The 27062-nt window shown below is 34.0% G+C and overlaps 1 protein-coding gene across 1 annotated transcript; it reads right to left on the reverse strand.

The window, feature by feature from the left end:
* Window positions 1–4274: 4274 nt before the first annotated feature.
* On the reverse strand, window positions 4275–27062 carry Lis-1 (LisH and WD40 domain-containing Lis-1). Its single transcript, XM_090166414.1, has 12 exons — window positions 26908–27062; window positions 24216–24390; window positions 24070–24148; window positions 22908–22982; window positions 11644–11947; window positions 11512–11583; window positions 11339–11441; window positions 9596–9692; window positions 7986–8117; window positions 7829–7930; window positions 6494–6650; window positions 4275–5672 (listed from the first exon to the last, which is right to left on the reverse strand). The coding sequence occupies exons 2-12, from the start codon at window positions 24251–24253 to the stop codon at window positions 5599–5601; spliced, it is 1233 nt and encodes a 410-aa protein (XP_090022540.1). The 5' UTR covers window positions 24254–24390; window positions 26908–27062; the 3' UTR covers window positions 4275–5598.

Here is a 27062-nt window from a genome sequence, read left to right on the forward strand (position 1 = left end):
AATTTAATTTAATTAATGTGTAACTGGACTCTTATGTAAAGAAGTTGTAAACTTATTATTATTATTAATAGCACTGAGAGCGTAGAATGGAAAGCTGGGTTTTATTTAGTCCTTGTCTCTTGGTTTTGAAGCGGTGCCGAAACTAAGGCCACATTTTAGACGGTAAAAGTTGTATAAAAGTTAAAAAAAGATAATTTTACCTTTATATCATATAAAATTTATCATTTACTTCGACTAGGACGAACATGTGTGCCAAGGCTTGTCTCTTTTGTGAAAGCATGGTGAAAGTGAAACGCAAAATCTATTTTACAAGTCAGATTGAAGTTAGTTAGTTTTGTTGGTAACCAGTTGAATTGGCAACCCTGTTACCGCCCGACCGAAAATATTTCAGATCAGTGACTACGTCATGGGAAAAGCGAAAGGAGAGCGGCATTTATTGAGACAACCATTAGCCGTCAAGGATAACACTGAGGTATTTCAGCTCGGTGCTTTCCACTAGGTTAGTTCCAAAAAAGGAAATAACGTTAAATGATCCCCGAATCCTTTTACGAGTAATTCGAATCAGGACCGTCTAGCTAGGATTAAGCGTGAGTGGGACCTCCTTGCACCAGCAATCGACTGATGCTAGAGCTCTCCTCATTACATTCTTAATTGCCGTTGGGAATTTTCCTGTGACTATGATGGCAGTATCATCAGCGTAACAGATACAGCAACATCCCCCCCCCCCCCCTGTTCAGCCTCCGTAAGAGCTCATCCACCAATAGGCACAACCGCAGGGGAGAGATAACCCTGTGGACAGCCACAGCGGGTGGAGACCATAAGGGAGTCACCGAGCAGGGAGGATTTCACTATCTGGTCTGTCAACATGTATCTGATCCAAAGACACAATGCCTTCATTATGACTATGCTAGAGAGCTTATCAAAGGCCCCCCTCAATATCAAGAAAAACTGCTAATGAGATTTCCTTTGGATGCGTTTTTGCTTCGTCATCAGGGGTATAACCGGTTTACAAAATTCACAGACCTATATATAACCTACGTACTTTTTTATTTTAAAAAGTTTGTGCAAGTAACCAGTAATCTAACTTTATTAGTAACCTCTATCTCTATGAACTTGCCATAGCTGGGAGGTACTACTATACTGGGCAACATCTGTCTGTCTTGACATTGACTGACAGGTTACTACAAACTAACTAACACATTATCTAAGCACCCGCTAACCTGTACATTCTCTCAACTACACTAACTCATGGCGCCATCTATAATGAAAGATGATAAAGACATCAATATGGCAAAATTACCTAAAACATTCTAAGCCTTCAAATACTTTAGGAAATTGTTTAACAATAGCTAATGCTTCTGCATGGGCCCGCTGACTGGCTCTGTGATTGAAAGAAGGTGGGGTAAGGGAGTAGTTAGCCGGCCACATGTTTAATTATTATGACGGCTCCTTTTGATGTGAACTGTTTGGTGGACATTATGGATGGTAACCAATCCCAATGAAATTGAAGTCACGACTGATATCAAGGGTGTGACTTGTCCCTCTAATACTTTAAATTGTAGTGTATAGATACTATTTCCCATTGAGCATCGTAATCGGCATTTTCCCCAGTGGTATTAGAATTGATCCACCGTATAAGCGTAACTGGGCTGATGATGGCATTAATGGAGGATTGCCATGAAATCAAAGTATGAAATAATGTTACAGGTGTTGCGCCTGTGTCTATTTGGCACTGAAGTGACGTAGGCGGCAATTCTAGTTCATGCACATAGCGCCGTAAAAATTTGTTGGCTGACCAGGTTTTACAATTGTTGCAATGCCTCTGACTTCAAATAATTCTTCACCTTGCTGACCATGAAAAAAAGAAGATTGATACGATGGTCCTGAAGTCTTAATCCTGGTGGGCCCTATTATGATTAATGAGATGGATCTCTGTTATAGTTGATCGCACTTTAATTTTTCAGCCAATTAGCGTTAAATTATGCACTATTATAGTATTCGCTGTGTTGTCAGATTGCTGGTAGTCCAAATCGATTGACTTGCCCTGAAATGTCCTCGTCTAAATTGAGTGGTCCGATTACGTTGAATTTGGTGAACCAAATTAGTCTTCTTGTGAATGATTGGTTTTGGCTGCCTGAGAATATAATTATCGACGTTGAGCTTTCACTAGCTCTGTTGTCATGATCGTCTCTTCTTTGCACAGTTTATCCCTGGTTTTCAAGTCAGTTGTATTCATCACAAGCTTGTCCATGACTCTTGGCAGTTAACTCGGAAAACATCGGATAATCTTCATAACTCTCCCAAAAATTCTTTAAGGGTTGCGTGAGATATCCGGTCATGAGCATTGGTTTCGTGGAACAGGTCTCGAGGCTCCATGATCAAGGCACTGTGAACAAAACGTCAACGAGGTAAACCAGCCTTGGCAATGAAACGGCCTCAGAAGCTAACTATGCATGGGTGGAGTAAATTAGATTCCGAGGGAATTGGCTCACTGCTCGAATGGAATGGTTTATTCGCATCCAACCTCTTCTAACACCATGTTTATGTAGTGATTTAATGAAGTATCTTGACTAGTACGCGTGTAGCCATCAATCCTCTAATGATAATAATAATAATCAGCTAGGCTAATACCCAGGGCACCACCTTAGGCCTAAGTCATCGAGCGACTTTTGAAGCCATTAATTCAGGTGGCCGGGTTACAATGCATAGGAGTGTGGTGACAAGCCCTGCATGCCACGCGTTCGCGCCAACAGCTCCCTACACTTACTATTACCGTTAACCTCAACAAGTTTTTATGGAAGGGGCAACCGAAGATCTCGGGGGAAAACCCCTTAAACCAGAGGGAAGAGAACTTGCAAACTCTACGCAGGAGTTGTTCCAAGTTTTCACCCAGTGCCACAAGCTGGGATAAAACCCGGCTCCTCTTGCTGCAAGGCGAAAGTGCTAACCACTCCGCCAACCAGCTTACCTACATTATCAGGTATCCCCGCTGGTGCAACGCTATCAAAACCCTCTAGCGGCATCCCTCAATAGTTTTTAAATTAGTTTTCAGTATAAGTAACATAATGACAGTAAGTATGTCAATTAGCAAAAATTATTACCAACTGATGTCTACATATGCCTAAGGCGAAATATACTACCATTACGAATAATATACCACTCAGTTCGGGTGCAAGTTCACATTGAAGCTGAGTGAGAATGTCAATATCTAAAAAAGGTTGACTTTCTAATTTTTGGACCAGAGCAACAATAGACGCTAAAATAAAAAGGGGGGAAATTTTTAACCGTTGCTGCTACTTTAAAACCTGAGGCTAGCTAGGGAGGGAACTCGTGATTGGTTGAAATCTTGGTATGCGCAAAGACCGTTTTTCAACCAAAATAGAAATGCATTCTGGGTTCTCCTAAGTTTTTCCCAGTTTGTTCACAACTTTGCAAGCCATGGAAAAAAACAGGTGAGGACTTAAGAATGCTATTTAAATAAGCTCACGACTAATTTATATTGTTATTTACAGGGAAACGTTAACTAATGTTATAAATTTACCTAAATGTAAATGGTCAAAACAGAAGTTCATTCAGTCTGGTTTTTGTGAACAAAAATAAATCAATATCAATCATCCAAGAATAGCCGAAAACATAAAAAGGGTTACTGTATGTTCAAATCTAAACGTGTCAGAAATGTATATATATCATTTGAAAAGGAAAAATCAGTAACCAATATTTAACCAAAAGTTCCCGCCTCATACAAAGTAGGAAAGGTGTATTCAGTACAATTGTCCTTAAGTCAGATAGCAAACAACACCACCCTTTAAATGCATTGTATGTTAAATAACTTTGTAGTCCTCGTACCAAAAATATTTAGGTCTTTAACTCGAGGATATAAACCAACGATTGTAATCAACGAATAAAAAAATTAGCCTTGAACTTCTTTTTTAAGTCACTAGATGGAAGCTCCGTCGATAAAAAGGGTGTTTCCCCCCACTCCAAAAAACCTTCCTAGGCGCGGGAACCGTTGGAATTTATTTTAGCGTCTATTGCAGCTGTCGCGAGTCATTATTCAGTGAATATTTAACTATGAAACTGGTCAATATGACCAAGATTTACGGTAATAATAATTAATTTATTGCCATTTTTGCCAGTGGCGTAGACCAAAATAAGCTGGGCTTTATTCAATTCCTAAGAGTACTACTTGCATGGTAATATAATATATGTATAGTCTGGTATGAAGTTTGAAAGTGCACCTGCCAATTTTAAAATACCATAAAATAAAAATCTTATTTTGGTAAATATTTTTATTAAGGTACATGGAAACATTTTCTGACTTTAGTACCACCAGTAAATGTACATCAAAGACAGCTGCTAGAAGGGAAACTCCAATAAATAAAACTGACCATAACAAAGAAGGATGTTCATATTAAGTTAGTTAACAAGAGAAGGATCACATCTATAAACGCGTATGTTATAAACCGTGTAATTACAAACTTGTAAGATATTAGTTTTCATTAAAGTTACTTTTTAACATTTAGCATGCTGCTTAATTGCAAATTACTCCTAGTAAATTTTAAAATATACTTAGATTACACTGCACCATTGGAAAGAAAAGCATTAACATCTACTTACGATGATGGTATGGGTAGCTAAAAATACATAATTATTCTAGGTTTGCATTATCTACATCAAATACATGCTGAAGATGATTAGTTTTGACAATTGGTTAAGAATGTCCCATATTATGATAAGGAGAGTTCAGAAGGTGCACTGGTTAAGGATTTTCTTTAATTTACAAACTAATTTGAACTACGAACTATCTTAGTATACTTTACTATTTCCTAAAAATTTTGAAGTAAAAGTACCATTTCAGGGTAAATCGAATGATGTAAAAAAATAACAAATTTTTTGTAATATTTTGAATGAAACATTTCCTCAACCTTGATAAAAATTCTTTGTAAACAGAATATTTAAGATCAATTTTTAACAAAAACAACTAATAATGGCAAGTTTATTTATTAAATTATATCACCAAAAATTTTAAGCAATATAGTATTAATATTTATCTATCAATTTGGTACCGTAACAGTATTTTGTATTTGAAATTGCTGTTAATGTATGGCTGAAGAAATAATTTTGGGTCTAGCAATATAATTTACAAAGAATAGATAAGGGATTAAAAACTTAAAAGTTAAGATTATAAACATGTCTACAAAGGAAACATTGTAGAATAATTTACTCAAAACTGCTAAACTTAAAATATTTTTTTTAACAATTCGAGGTTTAGTTTTGACCACCTTGGAGTACCATGCCTTAAGTTCTTCATTTAAAGCAATGCTGTAAATAAAGACTATAATAGTAAATATTAGAAAAGCTATTTACAAAAATCTTACGTTTTGTTGCCTAACAGAATCATTTCAAACCAAGAGTGTACAAGCGCGACAACAACAAAAAAATACCAATAATATGGAGCTAAAGGAACAAACAGTAAGGTTTTTGACTAACGAAATTGTTCTCAGCCAAGGGCTAAAATTTAAATTACGTTCCTCAGATACTCCATTTGGATAATTTTTTCACTTCATTTTTTAATATTCTAATTTTTACACAAATGTGTTAACGACATTCCCATATCTTCACTGTTTGGTCCACACTTCCAGTCACAACATACGGAGATACCCGATGGAAATCTACAGAAAAATAAAAAAATAATAAATTGAAGTAATAACTTGAGCAGTAATGTAGATGCGTTTATTTTTTATTCAAAATTTAACATTGTTATCTTAAATAATGAGCATAGGAATAATTTTCCTCATTATGCTAAAGCCAAATAGTAGTCCTAAATTAAAGATGTATGAAAAGTATATTTTAAATCAGTTTCCTAGCCAATGCAAGTAATATTTTAAGGTTCACATTTAGATTTCTTAGCTGCTGAAACGAAGTTTGGAAACAAGTTGTGTAACTTTCTCACTAGCTATAGAAAGGTTTTCAATAAGGATTCACATTCAGTGTTTTCTTCAATTAAATAGAGAAATCTCATTTTTGAAGGAGCATCTGTAATAAATTGTTATTTGACCAAGACTCATTATTTTTTTCATTTTATGTAGTTATAAAATTGGTATCAGTAAATCTACATGGAAATAACTGCAAAATGTTTACCATGTTAAACACTAATATTTCAAATACTTATAATAATCTGCTAGGCTAGTAACCAAGGCATCACCAAAGGCCCAAGTCAGCACTAATACCTTAGTGTTAACCTCAACAAAATTTTATAGAAAGGGGAAGCTAAAGAACTCTGAGGAAAACCCCTTTAAAGGGAATATAACTTGCAAAGCGTTCTTTATGGAAGACCCCTTCAATTTTAAAAATAAACCTGTATAGTGGTGCCAAACATTTCTAAAGCCAAAGACAAGAGCGGCCAGAGCTGCAAACGTTAATGTTCCACACCAAATACCTGAGGTTATATTCCCTTTAACCATAACCCCCTTTAATTATAAACATTTCTTACCAACTGATGTACAAAAGTGGTTATGAGCTTCCAGAGTTTTGCAGCATCTTTTGTTTTTAACATCCCAAATTCTTAAAGTCTTATCATCTGAGGCGCTGACTATAAATTTACCACCAGGATGAAATTTGACACCTCGCACCCAGTTATCGTGACCAACCTACAGAAATAATTTTTTTTTAAAACATTGAAAACTATTTGACTAACATATTCACCACATTTTTTCATTACCAAGTGCTTTAAATGTGGGTAAGGTATTGGAGTTATCCAAAACTCTTAAATTATTGAGGAAAAAATACTGGAGTGAGTCGGTTGTAGTGTGCAGTATTAGATTAAAAGCTTTTGTCAATGGCATGAAGAAAATAAGGGTTGAATCATTAGGCTTCAAAAACATATTTGCTCATTGACAGGCAACAAAAAATAATCTCCCATCACTGGATCACAAAAGTACCTTTTGCCATTGACAACAAGTGTTCTACCATCGCTGGCTCATGTGAGTACTTTTCCTTATTAATAGTATGTGGAAAATTGGGGATCCCATAATCGAATCCCAAAAGGTACATTTCCCAACATCAGCATGTCCAAAGTAGATGCACCATCATTGGGTCAGTAAGAAATTCTCCCTGTGGCCCTCTTGAAAAAATAGTACCATATTGCCCACTGCATATACACCCAAAAATAAGTTACTGGTAATCATTTTTAAGAATAATGGTCAGGAGGCAAGCTGGGCTGCTAAAATTTTACCATAGGGATGTATATACTTAAGTTCCACTACACTTACAAGGAGACTACCTGTGGTGGTTATCACAGATTTTGTTGAAACTCTGGGGTTCTGTACACCTTATGGTAGTATGAAAACTCCCAAAGGGAAAAGTTGCAATGGCAACCAAAAACGTTTTTCACCTCTCAAAACCAAAAATAAACTCCATTTAGAAAAGCATGGGCTTTTCTCGGTTTTACACTGTGAAGATTCTTCAAATTTTTTTAAGAATTTTCACAGGTACTTAAGTGTGAAACCAAGAAAATTCCATCCTTTTTTTAATTGGAGATTTTTTTGATTGCCATGGGAAAAGTAAAGCCCATTGCAACTTTTCCCTTTGGGAATTTTCATACTACCATAAGGTCTACCTAACCCCAGAGTTTCAACACAATCGTTGCTAACCACCATCGGTAGTCTCCTTGTTAGTTACGCCCAGAGCCGCAAGACTTCTAAGCACAGCCTTGATTCTGGTCTAAAATAACCGAGTAGTTGAGAAATAGTCAAATTTATGAAATTGTTCAGCGTCAAATGTTTTAATTTTTTGTCTAATATTAATTTAAACAACTATAATCACTCACCAATGTAAATAGGCAAAGTCCAGTGCTAACATCCCATATCTTAATAGTTTTATCTCGAGATCCTGATACTAAGAATGGGCCAGTTCTTGCACCTCGCTTGTTCTAAAAGCAAAATTTCATTAAAGAAAACTCTTCAAAATAAATGTAATGTACTTACATCAGCTCCTACAGCTTCATTAATAACAGGTGCTGCTGAATCTGGCGCCCAAGCGATACATTCAACCACATGATCATGCTCACGAAGCTCCAGCTTACATTCTTTTGTGGCCACTACCCAAACTCTCACTGTCTGAAATTCAAAACAATAATAAAAAACTGATGCCAATTAAAAGAAAATGAAGTTTATAAAGAATAAGCAATATTAAACTTAGAAGAGAAAATAAAACTTGAAAGATACAGGTTTAGACTTTTTTCATAATGATAGTGTCACACTCATTTACAGGGAGACTACCCGAGGTGTAACACACCGATTTTGTTCAAACTCGGAAGTTATGTAGGCCTTAATGAATCATGAAAATTCGCAAAATGAAAAGTTTCAACAGGCATTAGTTTTGCCATGGCAACCAAAAATGTTTTTGACAACACAAAATGGATAATTTCTTACCAAAAATAACATGGGATTTTGTAAATTTCTAAGGAAAATTTTCCAAAAAATTAATTTTTTAAAATGCAAAAAGCTAGAAAAAATTGACGAAAAAAATTAAATTGATACAATTTTTTCAATTTGATGAAAATGGGTAAAAATGCAAATGATTTGATAGAAAATTAATAAAAATAGATTTTATTGATAAAAAAATCTTAAATGTGATAAAAATCAATTGTTTATAAAATTGGTGAAGTGAACTACAGCAGCCTCATTGAATTTTATATTAATTTTGGTTGCGCCTGATAGACCTTGTCACGTAGATGCCGAGGGTATTTTTGATTTTGGCCGCAACCCTTATTTAATTTTTAAGTGAAACAAAGCACTTAAAAATTAAATAAGGGTTAAATTTCATGTTTTCCATCATCACTATTTCTTTAATAACTTTACAACCACAAATCCGATTTGAAAAATGAAATCAGATTTGGTTTCCGAATATTATATATTTTTATCACATTTACGATTTTTTTAACAATAAAATCCATTTTTATAAATTTTCTATCAAATCATTTGCATTTTAAATTTTTTTATTTTTTTTCGAAAATTTTCAAAATCCCATGTTATTTTTGGTAAGGAATTTTCCATTTTGTGTTGTCAAAAATATTTTCGGTTGCCATGGCAATACTAATGCCCGTTGAAACTTTTCCTTTTGGGAATTTTCATGATTCATTAAGGCCTACTTAACCGCCTAGTCTGAATAAAATCGGTGTGTTACACCTCAGGTAGTCTCCTTGTTAGTGAAGCTTAAAAAATAATACTGTACTTAGAGATTTAAAAAAGCACCCCTAGAGCCATATAGGCAGCTCTCTTGAAAATGCACTGTTCTCAGAAACATTCACAGCTTTAACAATGTCAAGTCAATAAATCAGCAAATGGGGGTCACTTGAAGCTGAGATCCCCAAAAGTGAAGAAACAAAAATCTTATTTAACAGTAGAGGGGAGTGCAGGCCACGATGCCCAGCTGTACACTTCGACATGAGAACCATTGTGAAACGTTTAACTAGTTATTTATGAATACTGTAATATCGTACCATTATTTTTATGTATTTATTTATATTATTTATAATTTTCACATAAATGTACCTCTACTATGGTTTACAAAACTGGATACTAAAAATAATTACTTGATCATTAGAGCATGTAGCAATTATAGACCCATCTGGATGTACTCTGACCATCCTGACCCAATCTCGATGCCCAGTAAATGACTTCACACAATACCTATAGTGAAATGGCATTAAAAAAGTTACATTAAATTAGACAAAATTTACATTAAATTTAATGAAAATGCAGTACTTCATGTAATCATTTATTGTACCATGTTAAATTTAAGGTAGGTTTCTAGAATATAATACCTGAAAACTATTATAGTTTTCAAGTGATTAAAATCCCTCATTAGTGCTAATTTATAGGTACAAAGTGATCAACATTGACAAAGATAAATAGTATACATTGAAAAATAATTTAGAGGAGAAATAGGAGAAAATTCTACTTCAAACATTATAATACAGTTATCATAAACATATAGTTGTAGATACAATTCAATTTTTTGTTGTTTGCTTCAATTGTGTGCCCCACAAACCAAAATCCTACACTACTGCCTCTTAACATGGTGAAGAGAAACCATCACCTTCCAAAAATGGGCTTTAAAATTCTAACAATTTTACCTAAAAAATATTATGCATTATTAGTGTTAGAAGTCGGAAAACTTCCCTCTCGGAAAATTTTCCGGAAAATTACCGAGGCCTTTTTTACAGGAAAATTTTCCGTATTTTTCCGAAAAATATTTAAAACGTTTTCATTCCCTGATTTGTCTAATATATTTGCAAATTTAAATAAAGCGGCATTTTCACCTCATTTTTCTAATCTAAAAGTAAAACTAAACCTATAGACTAGTTTAAACTGGTTGAAATGTAACACTTAATGTTTTGTAGTATGTTTACTGATATTAGTCATTTTAAATCGATAAAAAGTTTAAAACATTAAAAACCCTTGAAAAGTAATTTATGTTTAAATTTTTAATTCGGAAAATTTTCTGGAAATTTTTCCGCATTTTATTTTTCCGGAAAATAAACAACCCTACATTATTGATTGGTATTATGCAATACTAATTGATTCTTTAGGTGGAAATTTATTAAAATTATTGTATAACAAATGAACTTAAATTATTTGTAATAACAGTAATAAGTGTATGAAACTTAATGCAAAAATAAAAGGGTTACTGCTAAATTCAAGAAGCTTAGTAACATTATCATTTACACGCTTGAAATGGAAATATGGCACTCTAAGAATTGTTCTAAAAATCACTTGAAAATTCATCAATCAAATCAATTTAATATTGCTACATTTTACACCTTAGTATTAATCTGTGAAGAACTAGATTTTTTGTGCCATCACTGACAAAATTCAGTTTCAGAATGCAAACCTGCCCTGCTGCTTGAAACTAGGTGCCACCAACGAATCTTTAGTAATTACTTTATTATTACAAATTTAAATATTTTTTCACTCTTATCTTTTAAATAGTCCCAATACATACACCCATTTCACTTTTCAATTCGTATTTTTTTTTAGAAATCTGATAATCAACTGGAAAATCCTGAAATCTGAACAAATAGGTAAAACAATCTTGAAACAAAAAAAGAACCCTGAAATTCAGCACAAAAATTTTACATTCACAATCTCATATATACAAAAACTACAATGTCCAACCACATATACCCCGCAGCTTTAAACCAATAAAATTTCGTTACAACTGCAACACTCATTTATGTAACTAGTAAGCTGAAGGGTATAGGACAAACATTACAAACAAAAATAAGGTTTAAGAAAATTAAAGTTTGTATCGAATTTCAATAACAAATAATTACCCTGTTGCAACTTCCCACATTTTTATCGTTTTATCTCTGGAACAAGATAATATATGATCTCCACTCGGCATAAAACAGACTGATGAAACATTATGATCATGGCCTATTAATGAACAACATAAAAGTGTAAAGTCAGTGCAAGACTATAAGAAATAAACAAAATAGCTGGGTACCCTGCATAGTTCTAATGCATTCATATAGCTGGAAGTCCCAGAGCTTCACTGTCATATCAGCGGAGCAAGAAACTAAAAGTTTCATTTTATTAGTTTAACGTTAGATATGATATCAATGTATTATAGCTTTACCAAGCCATTTTCCAGTGTGATCAAAGGCAATATCTTGAATGGAATCCGTGTGTCCCTTTAACGTTTTCTCGAAATCCCCAGTTTCATAATCCCAAACTTTTACAGTCGCATCTTCACTAGAGGAAACAACCAAACTAAAAATGGGGTGGAAGATAACCTTTGTCACTGGTGCACGATGTCCAGTTAAAGAATATCTTTCAGGAGGTCGAGGTATCCATTCAGTGGGAGACCTTTTGTCTCTTGTTGGGGCACCAGTAATGTACTCTTTTTCAGCCTCAGCCAATTTAGCTTCCAAATCCATTACCTATTCAAACAAAAAGGTTTTATTTTTTTACTTTCAATGATAATATTCTCTAAAATTATTTATAGGATCAGTGATTTCCATTCTACAGGCAGGCAATGTTGAAAAAAATTTAACATTGCTACATTATGTAACTGAACTACTTCTATCAGATTTAGCAAAACTTTTAGAATAGAATTTTCCCATTGGCCATACTTTTTTAGACAGGGGGGGTTAAGAGTTTAAACAAATAAAAAACAACGATATCCTATTTATGATAACGTAAAATGAAAAGGAACATTCGGATATGCAAACTTTTTTCTTGAAAAATTAGAAAAAAATGGTATGACAGTACACTAAACCGTCTTTAATGATTTTATCATATACACTACTGTTATGATGGATAAATAAATAAATAAGTGCTTCATTCGGATCATCGGCAAAATTGCACTACAGCGGCCTCATGAAATTTCGTTTTTTCTTTGGTGGAGAATGTAGCACTTGACGCGTAGATTACGAAACGTTTTTGGGCCGCAAATGATAATTAAATTAATTAACTTAATTTTAAAAATTTAGTAATTTTAGGGAATTAGTGTTTTTGTATTTTATTGTGGCGGAGAATGTAGCACTTGACGCGTAGATTACTAAACCAATTTTTTTGCGGCCGCAAATGATAATTTTTTAATCAACAAAAATATTTTCGTTGTGTAAACTCCCCGTATTGGCGCCTGACGCACTTTGAGATTCCCCGTATTGGCGCCTGACTGTAATAGATTTGATAAAGTACGGGAATATCACTTTGTGGCCCAAAAATACAAAACACCGAGAAAATGAACAAAAACTGTAATTGATTTTATAAAAAAAGGGAATATCACGTGGAATTCATTAGGACACCGAAACTGTGGTGTCGGCGAACACACGACGGAAATAAGTACAACGAAACACGTGAAAATGCCCAAAAATTAGAAATTTAAAATTACATTAAAAAACTAAATAATCACTTGCGGCCAAAATAAAAATTACCCTCGGCACCTACATGACAAGGTCTATCAGGCGCAACCAAAATTAATATAAAATTCAATGTAAATGAGAAATTTTTAAAATAAATTAATTAAATTAAACAAATACAAATTTGCGGCCAAAATAAAAATTACCCTCGGCATCTACGTGACAAGGTCTATCAGGTACAACCAAAATTAATATAAAATTCAATGAAAATGAGAAATTTTTAAAATTAAAAAAATTAAATTAAACAATTATTTTCGGCCATAATAAAAATACCCTCGTCATCTACGTGACAAAGTCTATCAGGCGCAACCTAAATTAATATAAAATTCTATGAGGCCACTGTAGTGCACTTCACCCGGATCATCCATTCAGTACGAACTGGTTTTCAAAAGAGTCCATATAATTTAATTAAGTTACACAATGAAAAAAATAAAAATAAGTACTAGTCATTAAAATACGTTAACATTTTGTTTCTGAAAGAGATGGTCTTGTCTTAAAAACTTTTTAGACTAATCCTAAGCATTAATTAAATTTAAAAATAATAACCACTGTTGCGTAGTGAACAAATTAATGTATTTAATTAAACATATAAATACAGTTTAACACAACTAGTTTCAAAACCATTCGGTTCCATCGTCAATATTTGAGGAGCCCAGTTTTGTGATATGACTAGCTTCAAGGTATTTCTTCATATTCGGCGATATGATCATATACTGAGTTTTTGCAGTGTTCATTAGTAGACCTTTGGATAAAAGGGTGTGCTTTAAAGAGAGTAGATCATGATCGGCGTTTGCGACTAATGTATCAAGGTCTGAATTTGAGGAAAGTGTGGCGTTATCATCGGCGTACTCACTGGCTTCTGAGTTTTGGAGGCAGTTATATATGTTACTTGTATAAACATTAAAAAGTAATGGGCCAAGTACACTACCCTGTGGAACTCCGTGTAACTAAGTTTTTTTGAATAATAATTATTAGTATAGACTGATTTCTTTCATCGAGGTAGGATTTGAACCACTTCAAAGCTTTTTCATTGAAACCCATGGATTTGAGGTCTTGCAAAAGAAGTTGACGATTTACAGTGTCGAAAGCCTTAGTAAGGTCAATAAACACCAAACAGATAAAATGTCCCAATTCAAGAAGATTCAATATAGATTCATAAAGGTTAAAAATCCCAGTTACAATTGAATGTAAAGGTCTAAAGCCAGATTGCGATTTATATAACAGCCCATTTTCGTTAACATGTTAAACGTTTGTTTGTTTATTACTTTTTCAGTTATTGTCAAGAAACTTGGTAAGACTGATAAGGGCCAATAATTTTCGGGATTTTCTTAGTCGCCTTTTTTATACAGTGGAATTACTTTCGCAATTTTCCAGGAATCAGGGAAGATTCCTGTTTTTAATGATAAATTAATTATTTTGGTTAAAAATGGTGCAACAATTGCAGCAAGGTTTTTAATTACTGTTGGGGGAATTTCTCAATGCCTTCTGCTTTATGATTTTTAATATTCTTTATAATAAGATTTCCACTTCCGAAATTTCTTGGAATTCACTGAAACTGGGAGCACCGAGTCTATTTACCAATATAGGGTCAGGTGTGTGGTTTGCTATGTCAACGCCAAGGGTCTTTAAAAGGTTATCCGCGGCTGTTACAAAATAGTTATTAAAATATTTGAAATATCACTTGTATTTTCTTGTATTACACCATCTACAGTTAGTGATTTGATTTCTCTTGCTCTCTTAGATTTTAAATATGGCTTGAGTGAGTTCCAAATATTGTTGGTAGACTTATTGTTATTATCAACAAGTAGTTTGTCAAAATGTTGTTGTCTGGCTTTTCGTAATGTGTTCGTAACCAAATTTCTATATTTTTTATAAGTTTCATAGTGATCTTCTTGAGAGGGACCATATATGGAGCTTTTAGATTTGAAATTATCTCGTTGATGCATTAGGTGTTTAATTTATGAGGTTATCCATGGTTAACTGTTTATAGCCACAAAACGTTGCACTCTTGGTACATACTTGTCCAAATTCGAAAGTATTGTATTAGTAAGATATGTTACCCCTATGACTGGGTCTGTTGTATTATGTATTTCGTTATCAAGGGAGCTTTTCACTAATTTAACAAATTCAACTGAATCTAGTTGCCTGTAATTTCTAATTGTTTTTGGAACTTTCACAATTTTATGGCCTTTTCTTTCCCTTACAGTCAGAACCATATAGTGATCCGAGATACCGAGTTTTATGACCTCAGTTTTATGTAATCGCTCAGGTAGGTTAGCATATATTTGGTCTATCAAGGTACTGGTTTTTAAAGTCACTCTAGTTGGTTCAGTAACTAGTTGTTTAAAATTTAGTAAAACAGTCAAAAGTTTTTAAAATGAGGCGGTAGTTGTTTGGGTAACAGGTCACAATTAATATCACCCATTATTACTATTTCCTTATATCCGGTATCTTTAATTTTCTTGATATATTCGTTTAGATAATTAAAAGATTCATCATTGGTTTGGCTTGGGGAAATATATAAATTTACAAGGGGCGAGTTCGAATCCAATTCTTTCACGCAGAACGCAAGTCAAGATTTCAAAAATCTGGTTATGATTTATTTGAATTGGTTTTGCGCAGGTAGTAAGCTTGTCTTTAGCATAAACACACAGACCTCTACCAAAGTCGTCATGGTCATCTCATTTTTTCAATATTACCTTTCAAACTGTTCCTCGGGTACAACAAAGGATGACGTGGAAGAACACCTAGAAACCTTAGGATTAAATGATATGAAAGTCACGTCCAATAAAGCGATACACCATTGGAAAACTTCATTTATTATCAACTCTCCAACAAATCAAGATGGCATTATCCTCAACTTAGAAAATTGGCCAAATCCCCTACGTATCATGAAATACAGAAAACCACGACCTCAAGTTACCCTGGAAAAGGATGAAGTCTGACCAGAACTCTCTGCATCAGAAAAACTAATCGTCAACACTAATGAGGAAACAACTGAAATTAAGACACTCCCCCGTGGACTTAAAGTTGGTCATATAAATATACACAGCCTGCTACCACATCTGGATGACGTTATCCTTCTTTTAAACGACTATGATTTTGATATTATGTGCATCACGGAATCATGGCTAGACGACTCTCCCTGACTGACAACTTATTACATATCAATGGCTACAATCTTCTTCGAAAGGACTGACCTAGAAATCGTTGGGGCGGTCTATGTATTTACGCAAAGGAAAAGCTCAACCTACAGCCCTGGTCCTCCCCAAATATTGTCAACTTTCCAAATGACTCGCACATTGAAATGTTTTGGTGTCAATTGACATTTCTTAAAACCCTACCTATCCTCATTGGGGTTTGTTATTGTCCGCCAAACATTCCAGTTCAACATTTTAACAATTTTCGACCACATATTGAATTGATTTTAACTAATGCTCCTGGTGAAATTGTCCTGTTGGGAGATTTCAATTGCGACCTTAGACCGCGATCTAAGTCCAACAACACTTAAGTTCTCCAAGTAGCCACTGCAACTTTAAAACAAGTAATTAAAGAAGTTACACGACCAATATCCGGAACATTAATCGACCATATTTATATAAGTCACCCGTCTCGAATCATTGATAGTGGCGTGCTTCCTTTCTGCGCCTCTGATCATTTACCTGTATACTGCGTTCGAAAAATTACCCTATCTAAACAGCCAACTAAATTTGTCAAGACCCGGCACTTATCGCTGATAAATCCTGAAAACTTTGTTGTCACCTTACAAAGTCAACTAAAAAACAAAGATAAATCTAAATCTCTGTTGGGATCTTCAATCCGCAGTAACTGACACCTTAGATATTTGCGCTCCACAAAGATCTATTCGGGTGCACGTTGGTCTCCCACCGTGGATCAACGACGAAATAAAGGAACTAATGCACCTAAGAAATCACCATGGCCACCGAAGAAATCCTAATGATAATAATCAACATAATGATCTTTATAAAATCTTTCGAAACCAAGTGACTAACCAACTACGTTCTGCTAAAAAATCATATTTTAAAAATGAAATTAATAAAAGCAAAGGAAATAATGCTAAAACTTGGAAAGTCTTAAATCGACACACCAAGCTTAGATCAAAGCGTAACATAACTGAAATCAAGGACCAAAGTGGAAACTTATACACTTCACCCGTACAAATAGCAAATACTCTCAACTTACACTTTACTACGGTTGCGGAAAGATGTCTGTTAAACGAAGTCTCGACAATTACTACAATTATCCCAACCACAGTTCTAAGCAACAATGTAACATTTACCTTTAATGAAATTGACATGCAGACAGTGATTAAACTACTGAAGCGTATCGCCCCTAATAAAGCAACTGGACCCGATTGGATTCCCCCAAGATTATTGAAGGCAATGGGTCCGATATTAGCCCCTTTTCTTCTTTCTATAATAAACAATTCTTTTAAAACCTCAAGCTACCCTGAGGAATGGAAGCTTGGACGGGTGATTCCACTTCATAAGGGAGGAGATTCTACGGATCCAGATAATTATCGCCCAATCGTTATCCCCCCTGTGCCTCAAAATTTTGGAATGGGCTGCGTTAGAGCAAGTTCTCTCGTTTTTAACAAGGAATAAATAACTTTACAAGCATCAATCTGGCTTTCGCCCAGGCTACTCGACTATAACTTGTGCGACATTCTTATTAGAATACATCGTTACTAGAATACTTATGAAAAAGTAAATAAAAGGTCTTGGATTATTCGATCTTTACGACCAAGCCTTGATGTAGCAACATTAAAAATGCTATTTAATTCTATTATACAACCAATTTATGACTATGGTGATGTGCTGTATGGTTCTGCCTCATCAAAAAAACTAGAAAAACTACAAATACAACAAAATAATATATGTAAAATTATTAACGGTCAGCCTCGACGATCTTCCGCTACTATGGCCCGAAACCAATTATCAATTCTTCCTCTTGATCAGCAAAGGTATCTACATCTTACGGTCTTTATGTACCTAATATTTAATGATCTGGTCCCAGACTATATTTCTGAACTTTTTCACAAACCAAATTCAATTCATCATCACAAAACCAGAGGTAGCCAGCGTAATTTTTATGTTGAAGAACTAGATACGAAACTTCGTAATATTTCCCTCAAGAGCAGAGGCATAACACTATGGAATAAGCTTCCTTCATTTATACAAGAGATCAAGGGAACTAATTTGTTTAAAAAAACAATTAACGCAACTATCACAAACTGATTGTGTGTATACTTTGTAAAACATCTAATTTAATAATGTATAAATGTAAATGTAAAATAGTTCTGGACCCCCTTGGAAATCAGTTCGCTGAAGGGGATATCCAAAATAAAGACTTCAATAATAATAATAATAATAATAATAATAAAGTCAGATTTGATCGGTGATAACAAAGTTTCAGAAAGTCCAAGGATATCCATGTCATATTTAATCAGTAGATATTGAACACTATCAAGGTGCTTAAATAGACTACGTATATTTAAATGCTCTAACTTTAGGCCTTTTATAGTTTTTGTTTTTAAAGAATTAGTCGGGATGAAGTGTCCACTGTTTTCTTTAGTTTCAGGCAGTCATTTGTCCTCTATTTGCTTATCGAAATGGTAGTGGCCAATTATCAAGGTTCAGAATTATGTCGTCCTGATTTGATTGCGTTTCAATAACGAAAGATGTCTTCCAGTTGTAAGGTGTATTACTTATGGATATATTGCACCCCATGACTTCTAAACTTTTTAAATGATCTTCAAAATCTTCAGTAGCAGTATCGATGGGACAGTTAGAAAGGTAGTATTTAAAAGATGGAATATTTGATAGTAGAGAGGCTACATCATTATTTAGACCAATGATTTTGGTATTATATTCAGTTAAATGCGTTAGCTTATGGCCCGTAGTCCTTACAGGCCAAAGGGTTGGATTTATCCCTTACCAAAAAATAAGTTGGCTTTTAGTTTGTATTTAGTTGGTTTTAAGTTGTCAGCATTTTTCAATAAACTAGTTAAAGGGGTAATAAGTGGATATTAAGTTGGCAGTATGGTTTTAGTTGGTAATAAGTTGTTTTTATGTATGGTTTTAGTTAGTATTTAGTTGGTATTTGTCCCAAATACAAATTTAAAACCAAGTTCCTAGACCACTTAATTTTTGGTAAGGGTAGGACTTAGTCTTCACTGGAGGTAGTATGAAGTATGTAGCACTTTATGACATTTTTAGGGTCTGTTGATTTTTTCATATATCGAATTCCAGATACATCAATGTTTTTATCAGTAGTGGTTACTGTTGCATAATTTCCTAGAAAAAAGTCTCTAAAAGTCCATGGTGCCAAATTTACTTCTGAATTTATTGTTAGCTAGGTTTTTCAATTTGGAGTGTGAAACTACGTTCTTATTTAATGGTTTGTTAGCGATCTTTCTGGTAGCGTCCTTATTTTGGAGGCCATGTAGGCTTTTAGAGGTTGCAGACAGGTAAGGGTATTTACATAGTTCTTTTGGGTTTATGTTTCCTATTAAAGGCTTGTCAGATTTTGTTAGCTCATCGTCAACTTGTACTTGACTTGGAAACTGGGTTTATGATTTACTCCATGTCACTTGTCCCCCTTCCAATCTCTCTTCAATTTCCACCAATTGTTTTGTATTTTCGTTAATTTTTTCATTACTTCCTTGTATACAATTCTCTACACTAACAATTTGGTCGGTTAGTAGCATTACTGCAGGATCCAAACCATTTTTTTTTCTGGGCAATCAGAGTTTCAGATATCTCGGTAATAGTTTTGGCGCTCTCCAGTAGGCTAACTTGTACATCATTAATTTCCTGATTTAATTGTTTTAAGTCTTTTTTAAGTTTGTCCAATTCTTTTCTGTCAGAGGTCGGTTGAGACTCAGTAGAGGTGATTTGGTTCTTAAGCCTTAACTGTAAGAATGACTCTCTGCACACAGTACAGCAGTAAAAACGTGTGACCCGAGCTGCCTTTATATTGATAACTGTTAATATTGACTGATATTACCGGCGATATATCAGTTGATATTATCAGCCACAAATATCCGATATATTGGCTATACCCATATCGGTGCATCCCTAGTAGCAGTGGCCTGTTAGTAGGCCAACGAACCTGATATTGGACTTAAAAAGAGCAGCTCTTTTGCTCTATGCCTAGATGGGACGTTTGAGAAACTCTTTAGCCGGCCTTTGGCCGTCCATCTCATAGAATTTGAGATAAGGCCACACACTATGCTAGTGGGGGATAGGAACCAATACCAAAATATAAGTTGGATTTTAATTTGTATACACATTATTAGTTTATATTCACTTGGTGTTAAGTAGGCTTAAGTTGTCAGCATATTTCAAGTTACTATTTAAAGGGGTAATAAGTTGTTATTCAGTTGGTAGGAAAATAGTTTTTTAAGTTTGAAATTAGTTGGTTTTTAGTAGTCAGAAAATTATATATTTTAAAGTTCATTTTAAGTAGTTAAATGTAAGGGGTTGATTCTGGTCTAGTTGGAAATAAGTTGGTTATTAAAGATGATTTAAGTTATTTTTAATTATGCATTTGTCCCAAATACAAACTTAAAACAAAGTTGAAATAATAGTTGTTTTAGGTGGTTTTGAGCCAACTTATTTTTTGGTGAGGGAACAGCAGTTTCAGAACCAAAGAACCCAGCCTCTGCCATCTTGGCCAAGACATCGGCCTTCTCATTGCCCCCCGATGGTCAGCCAAACTTTATTGTTTATTTCTAGCTCTGAGAGGAGATTCAAACAGAAATAGAATAGACTATCCAAATAAGTTTGTATAACCTTGCTATGAAGCTTCTTTTTAAGACAAAAGTCAACAAAGAAGCAAATAGCGGCAATTTCTGCCTGAAAAACGCTAGCATAAACACCAAGGCCAAGATTGCTAGTAAGGCATACCTTTCCAAACCTGCCCCAGAATGAGTCTTAGACCCATAGGTAAACCAGACCATTTATCCTCTGGCTCCAAGGGTTTTGTGATTAGACCACTCCATGGGGCTTGGGAAATAAGTATTAAAAGGTTTACTAAAATGTAATTTAGTAGCCATAATATCCGAACCCATTAAAAAGACAGGTAATATCCCTTACCAAAAAATAAGTTGGCTAAACTACTTAAAGCAACTATTTCAAATTAAAAATAATATTTAATTTTCTGACTACTAAAACCAACTAATTTCAAACTTAAAAAAAAAGGATTTTCCTACCAACTGAATAACAACTAATTACCCCTTTAACTAGTAACTTGAAATATGATGACAACTTGAGCCTACTCAACACCAAGTTAATATTAACTAATAATGTGTATACAAACTAAAATCCAACTTATTTTTAGGTATGGAAAATGACTGGAGATTTCATGGTAAATATTCGTGTGGCTATTATTCAAAATATTAGCCCTCCACCAACCATTCTGGTGGAGCCGATATTCTCCCATAGGCCATAGCACCAGCTTCCTCCATGAAAAGATGAAGAGGAAGAATTTTCAGGAGAATTTCTAGAGAAGCGCTTGGGGTTGTTTTCGAAGCTCCTGTGATGCTGACACAAGCCAGCCTTTGTAGGGCGCGCAGATCGCTCTGCACAGTCTTAATTCGGACTCTAGGCCACCAGACCACTGCAGCATAAGAGAGCAATGGTCTGATGATCATGGTGTACAGCCAGAAGACCACTTTAGGGCTAAGCCCCAATGACCTGCTAACTGCACTTCTGGTTCTCCAAAGTAACATCTTAACCTTCTTAACTATAGAGTCAAGGTGAGGCTTCCACGTTAAGTTTGCTGTCAAGAATAACACCAAGGTACTTCACCTCCGTGCTTTCGCTCAAGATAGTCTCAAATAAGGAGTTATCATTAAAAGATTTTTGCAACCTTTTACAATAGGATAAACCGCAACATTATGGTTTCTAGTAGAAAGGCTGCACAAGTGATCGTAGAGTGGCCAGGTCGAAAGCCGGATTGGTATTTGTATAGGTATTTGTTTGTAGTTAGGTATGGTATTAGCTGGTCATGTGAAGCCCATTCCAGGGTCTTAGAAGCAATCGGTTGGTAGTTGTCTGGATTGGTAGGGTCCCCACTCTTGTAGATAGGGATAACACGTCCACATTTCCATTCTTCAGGGTAAGTTGTCTCTTTCATTTACTGTCAATGTAGGCTCGAATATTTTAATTGTTGGGCAATATCGTAATTTAACAGATTAAGATTTAGAATTTACCAATACTAATTATTTAACAGATATTGGAGATTCAGGAAATGGTTACCGATAGCAATACCCGACTGATAATTACCAATCTCTCTGATGCAACAAACCTAATAATGCTTTCACTGACATCCACAGAATAATAAATAGCTTTTTAGATTCATTGTATTAAATACGCAGCTTATCTTTCCATCTCTCACATTGATTTTTAAATATCATCCTTCTTAATTTCTCTTAACTTTCTTTTGAGGAGCTATTACATAGCTTTACAGGACGCGTGAAATAATCTCGGTCATGAGATAACTGAATTAGCAATACCAAGGTCTGCCTGGTTTTTGATAAAATCGGTTTTAAAATATCAGGAAAAAATTGGTAACAGTGCTTTATAAATCAGTAATTTACACCTGAACCGATTAATCGGGAAAATCGCTATATCAGTAGCCAATAACAATTACAGATTTAACATTTTAGGAATCTTGGGAATTAAAGTTTAAAATGAGTTTCCGAATAGATGGCACAATGGAAACTGTACATTTTACCAAATCAAGGACCTATAATCTAATTGTTTGCAAATTTTCCACTTTTTTCGAATTATTATGATTATTTTTATTAGTTTTAATTTTTGTTAAATATAGGTTCAAAAAGTACTTAAATTTAACGTACCCATACTGACCAACATTTTAAGTCAGCAAACCTTCGTAAATTTGACTTTGAATCTATCAAATTGTAATATGACAAAAATGAGGAGCATACCTTCTTCTGTAACCTTATCACAGATGTCCATTTTTTCTCTAGAAGTCCTGAATATTTTTTGTCTATTTCTCCAGGCTATTAAAAAAGGAGGGTAAAGCAATTATTAAATGTATAAATAAAAATTACATTATATACAATAATAAATTGACACTCAAACTTAGCAGTTCTGAATTAACCCCTTACACAATAAAACTATTTCCATAAATGATTTTTAATACAGTTTGCGGGCAATAGTTTTAAACCTTTGTTGAATGTGGCTTCAGATTTTTGATAAATTTTTTAAAATCACTTTAGGTTGTCAGAGTGCAGATTACATCAAAGCTATGCTTAGTCTACACTCCTACAAGGTTCACCTATGTTTCCTTAGAGAGGGTTAACTTCTGTTAAATTAAGGCTAGCACAGAAAGAAATTCTACTTAGTATTTTAGAGATTTTGCATCTATTAAACCAGAAAAATATGTAATCATGGAACTAATTAACGCTAGTGATGTTTCGCAAGCATAGATTTTACTTTATCTCCTTGAAGAACAATCATTGATAAACCTACCTGCTTTTTATGTTACCCTACCAGTATTTGGTGATTCCATATGGAACTAGACTTAACGCGTTTTTCCTCTCCCTTCAAAATACAATCACTTTTTCATGGTTGCAACAAAACCCTTCCCTAGAATGAGTTTGTCAACTAACATTCTTCACTTTTTCTCGCCTGCAAAACCATCTTGATCTTTAATTGTAGCATACACATGGAATGCTTAAATGGTTAAATTCCAAATAAGAATCCTGGGGTGTTTTTACGTTAGGCTACGGCCTTAAGTTTCTTGGTATTTTTCGCCTCCTTTTCAAAATAAAGCCAATTTTGGGAAGTACATTTTACATATCCAGGAACATTAGAGCCAATAGGTTTTTAAAATTAATTTTCCAGTAAGTCTACTTTTAAATTACACGTTATTCACTTCCGCCGGCCAAAAACAGCAGTGGAGCTTGCAGCCAAATTAATTTGAAAACAAGAGATGCATGTAATATTTGATGATGTTTAAGAACTACCTTTTTTTTTCAAAATTGAAATCAGGGTGACTATGGACATTCTACGTATATACATTTATATTTCCTGGTTTAAAACTTTTACCTCCTGATTACGTATCAAAAGCAAATATAAAAATACCATATCTGTGTCTTTCTTGAAGGATTCCAAAGATTCCACATAGCCACTTGAAGCAAGATAGTCAGCAATGGCTTTATTTCTGTAAATAGACCGAAAGATAAAATTTAATTTCTCAGAGGTGCTTAACTTCCATAATATGTACTTACAGTTCTTCACGCTGTCTTTGGGACAACACCATTTTCATGCTTTTAAATAAGATTAAAAGAGTAAAATAACACCAGTCCCAGCCTGGCACAAATGGAAATAGTTTAAGCAAGCTGTCACTATTGACAGATTATGAACCAATATTATTTAAAATTTTGGATAGAAACCATCGTTTTCCTTGAAAAAAAATTATAAACGTTAATTACAGTTGCAATTTTACTGCCTAAAGCGCTTAACTTATGTTCAATGAAAACTATCCTAATCTACATAAAATCAACCTAACCAAAGAACGACTTATTTTGTGCCAAAATTTTGATTTTTTAACCTATATTTTAGTAAAAGTTTCCTATTTGCAACCAAAATTAAATTCCCTGATTTTATTACTTTTCCCTGATTTTTATACCCATATTCAAAGTCCCTGACTTTTCCAGGAATTCCAGGTACTGTGGCAACCCTGGGTTATCATAATATTTTGTACAAATCAAAATAGAATAATGTTAAGTAGAATGTTAAACAGAAGAACAAGTGGCAATAAGAGGAAACTCTCCCAGATATAAGATTGAAAACTTGACTATCTCAGCAAACATTTCCCTTCAATATAGTCAGCTAAAAACATCAACAGCCCCAAAAATATATAATATTTTATAATAGTTTGCATCTTAAAATGCAACATGTGAAGCCGAATATTTTATAGGCAGGGTTGTCTGAATTCAATTAAGTGATTTAAAAAAAACACACATTCCAATCACGTAGTATACTTCAATGTATTTATGAAAATGTACATAAATAGGCTCTTTAGAAATTTCAATTAAGAGGAAATGCAATAAAATTTTATTATTAATTAATAATTCAATGTAATAAAGATTAAATTATAATATAATACGTTATCGCTGCACTCAAATAATTTATAAATTTGTCAAGAAAAAATAAATACATTTTTTTTATCAACAACCCTTCGCCATCCTAGTAATACAGGCTGTAAATTGTTTTGATGTGTTGAAATATCATGTGATTATATAAGAAATAACTTAAGTTTACTTGAACAAATTGCGCAACTAGTGCTCATGGTTATGAAAAACTCTTAACTACTTGTTCGTGTGGACATAAAGCATAAAGAATTAAACATCTCACAACTAAATTTAAATTGCGAAAGAATAAAAATTAATTAACCCTTGGATAATTAAAAAACTTTGTGATCAGGATTTTCCTTGAGTTTTTATCCAGTTTAATCTAACCAGACCGTATATTTTTCCTCCAACATCTACACAAATTGTGTCATATAATATAGCTGAGATTAGATCTGACAAATACAGCTTTGATTATGAGCATACATAGTAACTTGACCTTCTTCTGACATTGCTCAATTCAACCTTACCCAGAAAGCACGCAAATATACACTTAATTTTTCATTAATCCATCACTTGTAAGAAAAAGCACCAATCTGGTAGTTCTCAACTAACAAGGAGAGTACCCGAGGTGTTTATTGCCGATTTTGTTCAAAGTCGGGCGTAATGTAGGCCTATATGAGATATGAAATTTCCCAAAAGGACGCATTGCACTACCCATTCAAATTGCCATGGCAACCGAAAATGTTTTTGACCACTTAACACAAAAGTAAGATTTTTCCTTATTTTACCCAAAACGTTTTACAATTTTACCCGAAAAAGGTTCCAATTTACCCAAACTTGACGAAATTTATCTATATGTGGTCCAAATTACCCATTTCAAGATTTTCAAATTAAAAAAAAGAATTCGTAGGAAGTATCCTTAAATGGAGATTTTTTGTTTTAAGTGGTCAAAAACATTTTCTGTTGCCATGGCAAATCGAATGGGTAGTGCAAGGTCCCCATTTGGGAAATTTCAAATCTCAAATAGGTCTACATTACTTTGAACAAAATCGGCAATAAACACCCCAGGTACTCTCCTTGTAAGCGTGAATCTCCCAACAATATTCATTCAACAACTCTATCGGGATGTTTATAACACGTAAAATGGTGTTTCGAATGTTCGAATAACACCCTTATGAGAAAAAATTTCCAGAAAGAGCATAATGTACATTGTTAATATTTATTTAGAAATTAAACAATGAAAAAGTGTAAGAGTCAGCATGAACTCTGGAAACCTTGTTTCGAAACAAATATCTTCAACTGCTACTATGGTAGTGCTAAAAAAAGATATTCCAATGAAGAAGCTCATACATGGTTTCCATCATTCTTCTAATGTTGTCATTTCATTGATAAAAAAATGCACTCTATACAGTGATATATATTCACCCAAGGTTAGCTTAGGTATCAATTTGAGTGGAATGATTTACAATTAAATTTTTTGACTAGAAACGTTATTGGGGAAGATAGAAGTGAAAGTAGGTAATGGAATGAGCCATAGCGTAAAACGAAAATACCCAATAGCACTATCCGGATGATGTTATTTTCAACCAGTGATCAATGAAACCAAAATCGTAGTTCCACTATGAAAGACTTAACTATGCGTTTTATACTTAAATACTAAACAACAAAATGTCAGTACGACAATGTCAAACAAAAAAGGTTAAGCCTTGTCAATTCAAACTTTGGGTGATACTATTACCATGATATGACTCACAATATCAATGGCTACAGTGATAGCAGCTGCCGAACATGGACTAGCAAGCATATCGAGTAGGCCCATCCCGAAAAATATGTAAAATTTACATACCGGTAAGAAGTAAATAAAGCAAACGATATTTTCGTTAACGGTCGATATTGCAAAATGACATGGAGAACGTTCGAATAATTAAGCAAAAGCAGGTCACAAAATAAACAGTCCAATGCGATGTCAATCTTCTCTATAGACGACACTAACTTGCTTAA

This window comes from Leiobunum rupestre, chromosome 2 (assembly GCF_980474605.1).
Source record: "Leiobunum rupestre chromosome 2, qqLeiRupe1.1.hap1, whole genome shotgun sequence".
Taxonomy (NCBI): Eukaryota; Metazoa; Arthropoda; class Arachnida; order Opiliones; family Sclerosomatidae; genus Leiobunum; species Leiobunum rupestre.

Excerpts from the sequence above, each read along its gene's own strand:
- Lis-1 (XM_090166414.1), bottom strand. The coding sequence starts at position 24,253 with ATGAAAATGGTGTTGTCCCAAAGACAGCGTGAAGAACT. Across the intron at positions 11,948-22,907 it reads TGATAAGGTTACAGAAGAAG|GTAATGGATTTGGAAGCTAA; the intron begins GTATGCTCCTCA and ends TTGTTTGAATAG. Across the intron at positions 11,584-11,643 it reads TCACACTGGAAAATGGCTTG|TTTCTTGCTCCGCTGATATG; the intron begins GTAAAGCTATAA and ends TGAAACTTTTAG.